The sequence below is a fragment of the Thalassophryne amazonica genome, chromosome 10 (genome assembly GCF_902500255.1).
Source record: "Thalassophryne amazonica chromosome 10, fThaAma1.1, whole genome shotgun sequence".
NCBI lineage: Eukaryota > Metazoa > Chordata > Actinopteri > Batrachoidiformes > Batrachoididae > Thalassophryne > Thalassophryne amazonica.
Window position 1 is genome coordinate 73,956,468 of NC_047112.1, and position 12,073 is coordinate 73,968,540.

The 12,073-nt window shown below is 44.6% G+C and overlaps 1 protein-coding gene across 3 annotated transcripts in view; it reads left to right on the forward strand.

The window, feature by feature from the left end:
- The first annotated feature begins 1,367 nt into the window (after nt 1-1,367).
- The window catches only part of midn (midnolin), a 47,084-nt gene continuing 36,378 nt past the window's right edge, over nt 1,368-12,073 (forward strand). Inside the window, exons 1-4 of one of the 3 annotated variants that reach the window (XM_034180277.1) lie at nt 1,372-1,755; nt 3,665-3,893; nt 6,002-6,089; nt 6,976-7,038. In XM_034180277.1, coding sequence (XP_034036168.1) covers nt 3,673-3,893; nt 6,002-6,089; nt 6,976-7,038 — 372 coding nt within the window. In that variant the 5' untranslated portion in view covers nt 1,372-1,755; nt 3,665-3,672. Of the gene's footprint in view, nt 1,756-2,868; nt 3,894-6,001; nt 6,090-6,975; nt 7,039-12,073 lie in introns of those variants that run through there. The other 2 variants (XM_034180278.1, XM_034180276.1) reach the window with 2 other exon arrangements.

The following is a 12,073-nucleotide window of genomic DNA, read 5'->3' on the forward strand; positions in this document are numbered from 1 at the left end:
CCAGATGCAGATCATGGTCTCAAAAAGCCAAAGGGATATTGATTGCATGGCCCGTGTTCTAAAATGACTAAACTTAATATGATACATATGTATCATTCAACATAAATTAAACAAGTAAAAATTATATTTGCATAACAATATGAATAAACCTAATGTGTTTCACAACAACGATGTTTACATATTTATATATTTTATCATCAGCAGAGCCAATTTATTTCAAACTGATAAGAACCACTTTTACACATAGTTTATCTTTGTTTAAAACTATTATGTACAATTAAAATACATAAATCAAAAATATTAGGCCAGCACATTTTAGAATGATGGTATGTTCATAATCCAGATCCACCTAAATTTTACCCTGACAAAAACAAGAATGAAAGAAAATAGAAAAGAAAAGAAAAACAAACAAAAGAAAAAAATTCCATAGCTTTGTATGGTTGTTTTTTTTTTTCTTTAATGTGTGTCATTATCGAACTCAAACAAATCATCCTTTAAAATAAGTTGCTTCAGCTGCTGCCTTGTTTTTCACTCAGGGTTGCCACAGCGTGACGGATGGATGCATGTTGAGTTGCGACAACCTTTTGGTTTTTCAATGCCGGATGCTCTCTTGACGCATGTCTGTATTACATGGAGAATGGGCAGGGGTGGGGTTTGAGCCAGGAACCTTCTGCACTGGAAGCAGGCGCACTTAACTGCTTGTCCAAAAACTGGCAGATCCATATATGGCTTATGACTCTATTTATTCACTCATTGTTTTTCACTTGGCTCTTTTTACAAGCAGTGAAGACAAAATATAAACAAACAAACAGACACAAAACATATCCACATAACTCATAGAACATGTCATGTCCAATCAACAATATTCATCAGCACAGACTGAAGAACACAAAGTCAAAGCAATAATCATTGCATTGGCGATCATTTCAGCATAAAACATAGTCACGCTGTACAACAAGTGATAATGAAATATACTTCAAGACCACGTGTATAAAAAGACAAAATTCTACTATTCATTTTTTGGCCATCGAGTATTGTGAAGAACTTACGTCCATCGGTCTGTCTGTCTGTTCTAACAAATTCCCATAAAATCCCACGTGTGATGTTGTTGGAAGTGTTTTTCCACAAATATAAGTGTCTCGCGCCGGTGAAGTTTTTGTTTATCGGTGTAGGTATCCAGGCAGGCTGTTTACCTGTTCCCTAGTGACATTTTTGTCTCTGTCGTCACAGGCTGGCAACGCCCCTAGTATGTTGAAGCCTTCGTTGAATGTTGTTAAGGTGGCGAACCGCAGGCCGCCGGTGCTGCGCCTATTTTACGCACGTGGCGCCGTTTTTCTTGTCACCGCAGACAGTTGGACCTCCGTGTCTGCCAAATGCGTTGCGTGGGCGCATTCTGTCCACACAGACGGACCAGGTTTGATCGGAGTCTCACAGCAGGGACACCGGACCACCTTAAATCACATGCTGACATAACAAGAACACTCCACTCCGCCCATATCCGAGAAGCGGAGTTAAGAGGTGTCTCACCTTCCCGGCAGCACTCTTATTAAAACACCGACCGGCTCGCCGCGGCACAGTCGTGAGGATTTGCGCGTAAAAGACGCGCACTGCACACGCTGAATACAGCCGATCTGTGGATATTCCCGTGGATTTTTTATCACTGTCTGGGATCACTTTACACACCAAAGCTGGGGGAACACGCTGAGCCTACACACACTTTCGCGCGGAGCTTCACAGTTTTCGCCACAGTGATCGGTGAGTACGCGTAAAGATCACGCGTCCCGTATGGCTGTGCGCCTGGCACAGCGGTGCCAGATTATTGTGTGGATGATGACTGGCGAGAATCAGACATCAGTAGAGGCATGTTGATGAAGTGAATGGACGGTTCTCGTCTAAACTTAGATTTGAATTAATCCTTTGCACACAACACTGTCAGCTGTTGCTTCAGATTATAATCTCGAACAGCAAATCACTGCTGATTCGTCTTTAATGAGCCTTAACACAATTAAACAGCAGTAATCTTAAGTGTCTCATCACTTATTTAGTGGATATTATCCCTTTCAGCAAATGTAAGACACTTTATTCTCCTGCCAGATGGCTGTTTGCTGCAAAATCACACGAACAATCCAACAGAACTCTGAACTTTTCAATGTGGGTGGTGGTGCCCTTGACCACCAGGTGGCGCTCGTCTATCTTCTTTTTAACCCTGAGGTCGAGTTGAGTAGAAGCCTCCGGGTGTAACTGTTTATAATAATTGTCCAGTCTGTCCATCCTGGCGATTGTGAAGTTTTCACAGCGTTCGTGCCACGTGACTGGAAAATGTGTACTCGAATCCAGTCTGAATGTGGACAGTCACGGTCATATAAACTAGTCTCTGCAAATAACTCGGAGTATTAAGGTTGAGCGTGGACAGTCTAACGCGTCATTTGCATACTACGTTGAGCTTGTGCAGGCTGTGACGTCAGCATTAACACTTTTAATGCCATCATATACTGTAAACATGTTTTGTGTAATTACTAAGGTATTACTATATTATTCCTCTTTGTACTGCATTCTCATTCTACTACATTATATAAACTCATAGTTGCATCATCACTTTTAATGTCATTATCTAATGTTCACTGTTTAATAACAAAGTAATCTGACACCTACATAAATTATTGTTATTATTGCCACCAAATTTACCTTTTGGTACAAATAAAGTAACCTTGAACCATTATCAACGTGTAATCACTTTATTATTACTGTGTTATAACTATTATGTGCAGTATATTTGATATAAATGTGGAAGTCGTATCTGATGTTTCGGCGCTGCGCCGTTTATTCTCTCACTGCGCAAACATGTCTGTGCGTAAAAATGGCGTTAGTCACAGCGCAAAGTAAACTCGATCGTTTTGATGAGTTTGGGGAGCCTCCTCTCTCCAAACCTCTCATCTAGGCTCGGTGTGCCGTGGGTACGCAGTCTGCTCTGTGCTGTAATTTATTATGAATGGCCTAAATTCGCCTGCCCTCCACGTGGGTGTCGACTCGTGGCTGCTATTGGCCGACACCAGCAGCGTCCTGTAGGAGCTCAGCTCTGATTGGTCGGGCTGCCTCCGGGCTGTGGGCGTTATTTTATCGCTGGTGGAAGTGGGATACTTTGTGACAAGGTTCATTGTGATATTTCAGCGGAGCCGCAGCGGGTTGCAGCGCGCGCGCGCAGCGAGGAGCCTCTCGGACAGGCTGTGCAGCTTTTTTTTTTTTTTTTTTTTTTTGCTTTTTCTTTTGGTTTTGGGTGGTGGCGTGTTTTTGAACAGCATCGGAAAAGAAAATCAACTTGAGAGGGATGTATTCTGTTGATTTTCTCGTGCAGTCTTTTAAAGCTTTTGTAACTTATGGTCCATGTTTAAATGACGGCACGCGCGTGTCTCTGCTTGGCACAGACATATCTATGTAGCATTCGGCAACAAAGACACACATCAAACAAAGAGACTTTTCTGGCGGATTATTTCTCATGAGATCCACGCGGAGAAAACACGCACTGGCTTTGATCCCGATCCTCAGCTCCTGAATGCTGCATTTGATTTGCAACCAGAACCAGGGACGCACGCCCAAACTGCTCCTTCCTCCTACTCCTCCTCATCCTCGGCTCTGCACGTCTCGTCTCCCCCTTCTCTGAGCACAGGTTATCGGATGGACCAGCATCCCAGCGCCCGGAGCTGCAGCAGCCGCGGAGCTGCGTCCTGCGAGGCCGTTCCGGCGGAACCCTCCATGAATCTCTACATCCACTCCACTACCGGCACGCGCTTCGAACTCTCCCTGCCCCTGGAAGAGACCGTGGAGGGACTGAAGAGGAGGCTGTCGCAACGACTCAAAGTCCCAAAGGAGAGACTCGCTCTTCTGCACAAAGAAACGTGAGTGCACTTTGCCGATTGCCTTCAAATTTTACGCACTGCATGCAAACTTCACAAAGGTGTTTGAAACACATTTGCATGTCATCACCGAGTGCCTCATAGACAACCTTGGCTTTTTTTTTTTTTTTTTTTTTTTCCTTGTCGATATATTGAAGCAAACACGCTGCTGACCGTCAGGACGCACGCATTGGAATTACGCACAGGGGACGCACCGGTCACTGTGCAGTATTGATTCGACCCGCATCGATTAACGCCCCCTCTTCCTAAAAAATGCCGATGCCTGACTGAATTACAAATAGTGTGCTAGTCGAGCACGTTAAACATCGTCAGACTGTGATATTATTCTTTTTTTTGCCATAACTTTATGGTGGTTGGATAAAGTGTTGAGCGCACTGGAAGCAGAACATTTCCTTATTAGGTTCAGCGCTGCTGGAGCCTTTTGAGCAATAAAAAATGCAGCTTTAGCAGGTTATATGTTAAATTGGGGGTGGGAGTGGGAGGAGGTGGTAGTCTCCCCCCTCCCCGCCACTTTGTAATCACCCAAATAAATCACATCATCATCAAACTCCCTTTTAATTTTCCTCTCCTGCGTCCAAAATGCGGGCGTCCAGCGAGTCGGTGCCAGCTGCCTTTGTTCAGCTGCATGGGGTGAGATTTGGGTCACGTTTGTACTGTAGGCTGACTTACACACACCCATAGGAGACAAAAGAGTGCATCAGTGCAGCATGACCTGCAAGAGTAAACAAGATCATTTCCCTTCTGCTCTACACCAGTGTAGTCAACATAAAAAAGACCCTGAAACGTCAGCCAGCTAAAGTTCCCTCAGAAAAGCTGTGGCAGCTGTCATAATATTCTGCAGTTCAGCTTGGAATGATACAGTGCATCCGGATAGTATTCACAGCACTTCACTTTTTCACATTTTATGTTACAGCCTTAGTCCAAAATGGACTAAATTTATTTTTCCCCTCAAAATCCTAGTCACAACACCCCATAATGACAACATGATAAAAGTTTTTTTAATCTTTGCAAATTTATTACAAATAAAAAAAAGTAAGCCACATCTGTGTTAAGTATTCACACCCTTTGCTCAATACTTTGTTGATGCACCTTTGGCAGCAATTACAGCCTCAAGTCATCTTGAATATGGCGCCACAAGCTTGGTGCACCTATCTTTGGGCAGTTTGGTCCATTCCTCTTTGTAGCACCTCTCAAGCTCCATCAGGTTGAACGGGGAGCGTCGGTGCACAGCCATTTTCAGATCTCTCCACAGATGTTGAATCGGATTCAGTTCTGGGCTCTGGCTGGGCCACTCAAGGACATTCATAGAGTTGTCCTGAAGCAACTCCTTTGATATCTTAGCTGTGTGCTTTGGGTTATTGTCCTGCTGAAAGATGAACTTTTGCCCCAGTCTGAGGTCAAGAGCGATCTGGAGCAGGTTTTCATCCAGGATGTCTCTGTTCATTGCTGCATTCATCTTCCCCTCAACCCTGACTAGTCTCCCAGTTCCTGCTGCTGAAAAACATCCCCACAGCATGATGCTGCCACCACCATGCTGCACTGTAGGGATGGTGCCTGGTTTCCTCCAAACATGGAGCCTGGTATTCACGCCAAAGAGTTCAATCTTTTTCTCTTCAGAACAAAGAATTTTGTTTCTCATGGTCTGAGAGTCCTTCAGAAGCCTTTTGCCAAACTCCAGGTGGGCTGCCATGTGCCTTTTACTAAGGAGTGGCTTCCGTCAGACCACGCTACCATACAGGCCTGATTGGTGGATTGGTGCAGAGATGGTTTCAGACTTTGGTTTCAGTGTGGAGACTCTCTGGTCTCCATTTAAATTAGTCAAAATGCCAAATGAAAAATACTTACTCCATTTAGGCAGGTGGCAGTGGTGCCAAATATCCACTGCGAGTGCTTGTCAAGCTCTACTATACTCAAAATTGAAATATGACACGTCAGTCAATACTTTTCTTTCATGGAGCTTTTTACCCATGGCTCTTTTTCAACGCCTCCACTCCAAACACCCCCGCTGCAGGCTGAAGGGTGTTTGTGCATCTGAAGAGAGAAGACGTTGTCAGCACAGTCTAATTATCTTGTTCTCTCTAACCCTGCAGGCGACTAAGTTCAGGAAAACTACAGGATCTAGGAATCTCGGATGGGAGCAAGTTAACACTTGTACCAACGGTTGAAGCAGGACTAATGGTAAGGCTCACCCGACTGTCAAGTTTTAGGGCCCATCTATTAAAGGGAGCATATTATAGGCCTTTGTAGCAAGATTACCTGGTGTCTCTTAAAGAGCATTTTTAGGTTTGTAGTGAATAATACCCCACAAACAATGGCATGATGCATTCCATATACTTCTTCTTCTTATTATTTATTCATTTGAATTTATGTTTTAATTTTGGCTACTCCATTTTTCGAGGTCACCATAGCCGATCCATGTTGCAATTGGGCATAAGTTTTACCCTGGATCCCCTTTCTGACACAACTCCAAGAGTGGATGGAGAAACGTGCATCTCATGGTGTTCCTCAGTGGTCTCCCTGCACCATACTTATAAGGACCTAGTCTGCATAACATCTGAGATCTAACATCGTTAAGTGTGCACAGGTCAGAATGGCTGCCCAAAAAGAATAGTATAAAAACAAAATCCTGGTTGCTAATAAATTATCTGTTTCCGTGCCTGTGATTTTAAATGGAAAAGAGCTGCTGGTTGCCATGCTCAGTCTGCTTTAAGACAAGATCATTGCTGTGTTTGTCACGGAGATCCCAAACCCATGTTGCAGAGTGCAGCCTGGGTCAGGGGGTGCGTCTCACAGACCATGCAGGAGTGTGGATACGGACGTGTGATTTATGTCACAGATGTGTAAAACGAGCTGCTTTAGACCCAAATTAGGATTATAGCAGGTTCATTTCTACACAGATGGCCCCTTTGTGGCTGTTTAACATAAAACCCCTGTTAAAAGGTAGATAAAACATATTTTGCACAATATGACCCCTTTAATAGCAGCATGCCATGTAATTACACAGTAATTAATTGCTACCTGGTCATAAATGACAGATTGTTTATATCTATTTTCCTCTCTGCAGTCTCAAGCGTCAAGACCCGAACAGTCAGTCATGCAAGCCTTGGAGAGTCTAACAGAAACTCAGGTGAGAGACTATTTCTCTGTGAATGAATACAAATGTAGCAGTTAGCATGCAACTACGGCTACAGTTTGAACAGACCTTTGGACCTTTTGTTTGTGTGTTTGCGCGAGGCTTACTGGAGGCTGCAGCTTTGGATAAGCACACAGCAACAGTGAGATGTGATGAGATGAGATGAACAGGCTGCACATGCAGAAGCCTCTTTGCCCATCTAATCCCGGCCTCTTAAACACAGCATGCCCAGCTCCACATCCGGCATGAGCATTTCACATATAATAACCGGCCGTACCCTCCTGTATCCTAGTAACGTCTACGAGCGCACATCGGCAGGAAACCTTATGTGTTTTACGTGCTAACTCGCGTGCACGCACAGGCGTGTTTCCAGGAAATGTGCGTGCGGCTGCACTGAGTCCGAGTGCAGAATCACTCATATGCTGAAGCATTTAGACGACAGCCTCCTCAGTTAGCTTTATGCGGCGATTCCTGGAAGCGCAGTGTGCATACGCAACCATAGTTAGTGTGAAACATTTGTGTCACAGCCTGTCGAAATTACAGTATGCGTTTGAGTCACGGTGGTGTGACTCATCAAAGTGATCAATAGTGAGAGTAAAGCGAAAAAGGCCACAGATCTGCGCATTGGTCAGAGAGTGAGCGAGAGAGTGTGAGAAGCTAGGAGGCTGACTGCACACAGCCAGCAGCGGTGACGTAGGAACCGTGCTGCAGCTGAATGACTTGTCTCACACCCACTTCCTTTGTAATGTTAGGCAACACTGAGATGTACGTAGCTGCAGCAGAGATGATGTCACAACTGTACAAGATGGTGAAATTGGGAGTAGCGATTTGGCAAAGTTTTATTTTATCAGCGGATGATTGCATGTTTGGCGGTTCAGTTCCCATCTGATAATTTCACAGTGGAAATCTTGGCTTGGTTGGGTTGCGCGTGAGCTCAGCGTGCTTCTCGTAGCGCTGACAGCAGATGACTGCACATGTGTGGGTGTGTGTAAGTGTCTGTGTGTGTGTGTCAGAGTGGGCTGGAAGCGAGCCTTGTCCATCATGTGGTACACATTTTGCCGGGCAGCTATGACTGGTTCTTATTTTCACCACATGCCAGTCTTGCTGCCTTCTTTTATGTCCTCGTTCATTACTTCAGAATTTGTGATGATGATTCAAACAGTTGCAATTTGGTAAGTTTTACACAAGTATTACAGTTAATCATCAGCATATAGTGACACGTCAGAAAAGAATAAAGAAGTGGGTAATGATGCTATCATCATTACCCACTTCTTTATGCTGCTTTAGTGTGTTTTCATCTGAGAAAATTGATTTGCTTTTATAATTCATGAAGCGGAATGGAATGATATAGATTGCGTGGATATCACAGATCTGAGAAAGATGAGAAAAACAGGAACACAAAAAGCGGTCTCCCGTTTCCTCACTCCCCCTAACTCTGGGGCTATCAAAAATCAATCAATGCACTTAGCTCTTAAAAGTGTCTGACATGATAACTGATATGCTCGCACACCCAAAAATAGCCTCAGGGAGCTTGGGGGTGATTGTTAGCCTGTGGTAGCCTTAGGAAGACAAATCCATTGCCCCTCCGGCCACTCATACTTCAGTCATATGACCTCTCATTTTGAGGTCAAATATTGGGCAAAGAGGTGTTTGCACAAATGGAAATGCAGGTGGACTAAATTTCCGGATGTATTCTACTGTGTCGGGATTCCAGGACTTGAAGCAGCTAGTCAACCAGGTGGAAGCCAACAGCATTCAGGGCTCTTTCAGACTTTTGTGGAGGGTGAAATAGACAGAAGATATTTTATGGAAATGAATTCCTGGCAATTATCAGAATGGGATTTTTTTTCTCTCTCTCTCTTTGCTCCGTCTCTCATTCTTTCGCCCTCTCTTGTTTCTGCTTAATGCTCTCCCAGGGCTCTATAATTTAAATCTGCTGAGGTCGAGTCAGACTAACTGTGCCGCGTAGCTGCCTCACTTTGACTGTGATGACTAGCTTCTTCAGCAAGGACAATCCCGCCTGCCTTAATTCCTTCTCTGGCATCTCAGTCAACTGTTTTCTTTTTTTTTTGCTTTACAACTAAGCCACATTAAGCTTGGACTTCCTGACAACTCATCACAGTACAGTTTCCTTTGCTGTGCTCTTTTTTAAGCAGAGGTTTGGTGTGCATCCATATATACACACTCATGCAAAGGGACACACAAGCAGAATTGAAGGGATATATTTAAGAGGATTTCTCACCCTGCTTGCAGAATGAGAAAATGTCTGATCGTGGCACTATATAAATGTAACCTTACAGGCGCTGAAAGGGAAATGAAAGCAATATTCACCCTTTCTGATCACACGTGGGCAGTGACACAAGCTCTCCTACTATTGATCTTTGTATCTGACGGAAAGAGGAGGATTATGCGTCCGTCTCTGCACATAGGGACTATTTGCACATTGATGCACATTGATGTTAGAATAAAAGCCAACCAGGCAGGCGGATATCGCCCGCACCATCCCCCCCGTCGCCCTTCCCCCATGCAGCCCACCTCTTTGTTCCTGTCTTAAAGCATGAACAGCATCCCTGCCCATCCAACGCTCTACACTGATTGACAGTCGGGCTTTGCATTTGTTTCGCCCTCGCGATCTGCTTTCATCCTCCATAGGCGTCAGCTTTACCAAATTGACTGCGGGTCCTGGTTTCAAAATCGATGCTCGGCCCAGCTGGAGCGAGGCTCAGTGGGCTGCAGATTGACAAATTTTGCCCTCACACAGATTGCTTTTGGGGGCAGTGTGTTGCCATTCCATATGTCCCAGCAGAATACGTTGTTACATGTCTGCTCCTCTTTCCATGCCACCGCCGACAACCAGCTCCCGTCCTCGTGGATCCCCCCCGTCACCCTTTCTCTTTCATCAGTGGCAGCCACAGACAGATATGGTGTAATTTTGTCATTGCGGGTTGCAGTGGACAGATGCAAACGAGCCACAGCCAGCAATCTGGAGTCACCTTTGTCTCACTATCACCTCGTTTCCTCTGCTTTGCCTTCCTCAGCCAGACAGGTGGAGGTGCAAGTCATTTTGTTGCAACACGTAAACTTAACGTGTGTGTGTGTGTAGGTTTCTGTGTGTTGGAGGTAATAGGGACTGCACATGCTTAGGTGACTCACAGATAAAGGAATACAGAGGAGAGACTAAAGATGACAGAAATCCCCCCCCCCCCCCCCCACCACCACCACAAATTCTGCTAAAAGAGAATTGGTTCACTCCTGGAGTTTGGTCCAATAATCTGTCAACCGTGTGCATGTAGATGATGGAAATACTGTTTTGTTGTTGTTGTTTCCAGTCCTGTAGCCGCCTTATCTAGAGCTTCAGAGAGCCATACTGTGTCTGAGCACATTTAATCCCCAAAGTCAAGTTTGTTTGATTGGTGTGAGTGCTTCACCGTGCCTGGGCCGACTTGCAGAGGTGGTCTCGGGCGCGGTTCAGTTGAACTCTAGCGTGGTTTGCATTTAACTGCAAACAATGCCAGAGCATGGATCCCAGCTGTCTGTCACTGACAGTAACACTAATATTATTATTACCGCTAAGATAGTAAGTCTTTAATTAATTGAAGAACATTTGGGGATTAAAAACGAGCTGAGTTTCTTACCTTATTGATGAATGTGAATTTTTGTCAGCAAGCAAAACCACAAAATATATCCTCCCCCTCTGCTGCCTTCATAAATATCTTGTCCTGTGCTCATGCATGCGATTGACTGATAGATTCCTTATTGCATATTTTATCACTCTAGACTTGCAAGGGGCTGGCAGTGCCCCAGAATGCCTCAAAAGTCATTGTTATTTCAGTCTCTGTTACTGCATTGTTGGAGCAGCGTTGCCAGGTGTGCAATTTCTCCACAGAATTGTGCTGCTTTTGAGGAATTGCAAATTACATGACTGCTTGTGAGCACGTTCATTTTTTCTTTTTTTTTGAGTTGTGGTATTAGGCTGGTTTTGAGTGGCTGTGTGGTTGGTTCTTATAATAGAGATCTGGCATCTTGTCCTCTTTTTCAATACAAAAGTCACTTTGTGTTGATGTAAATGTGCTCAGGCTCTGATCACGTAGTGCAGTGTGAACGCTGGCCAGCAGGGGAGTGTGTGTGTGTGTGTGTGTGTGTGTGTGTGTGTGGGGGGGGGCAATCATGCTCGGACACGGTACAAGGCGACCAGGATGAATGTGAAATCGCCTGTAGATAATAACCAGGATTAGAAATCACTGGACAGTGATTGCATTGAGGATTTGGGAAGGCAGAGAGGAGAAATTGACGGAGTCTGTTTGTTAGTCGATACTAGGAGATCCGTCCCTTTTTCCAACACGATGCTCACTCTGTCCTTCTTGCTGCCTTTGAATAAAGAGGTTTTTATATGCTTGCATCTGAAGCAAAGGGGTCTTTCCTCTTTTGAATGGTAATTCACTATTTTTGTCACTTCACTTTCATTTGTTGCTGAAAGCTGAATTGAAGACAGTACTGACCTAAAGGTCTTTTCAGATGCTGCTCATGTAAATCCTGGTCTTGAAAATTGCATTAATAAGGTGATTGTGTAGTATAGTATTTATTTATTTTTCACCTGCGTAATCCCTCTTTGTGATGATTAAACACAGGGAGGGGGACATGGTGACGGTTTGAGGGTATCAAGGTGTTTCCTCGGCCAGTCAAGGGAAGGCTGGATTTGCAGGGGATTTCATTGTCCTATCGTGTGTTTCCGCGGCAGCATCTATTTTTAATGTTGCCATTGTGTGTGTATCTCCTCTTCCACGGCCGAGAAGTCTTACATCCCCGTATTTGAGTCATGACCGTCATCACTTTCCATTCCCTGGCGACAGTGAGCTTTTGTAATTCAAGTAGCAGGCATCGTGACGAGCGGGGCAAGTGTGTGGGTGGGTGAAGGCCACGAATATCACGTCTGAGAGCCACCACCAAGTCTAATGAAGTCAATTACACATATGGTATTGTTGAAATGGAGAGGCAGTGGGGAGCGGGGTCAAAGCCTCTGTGGAGACCA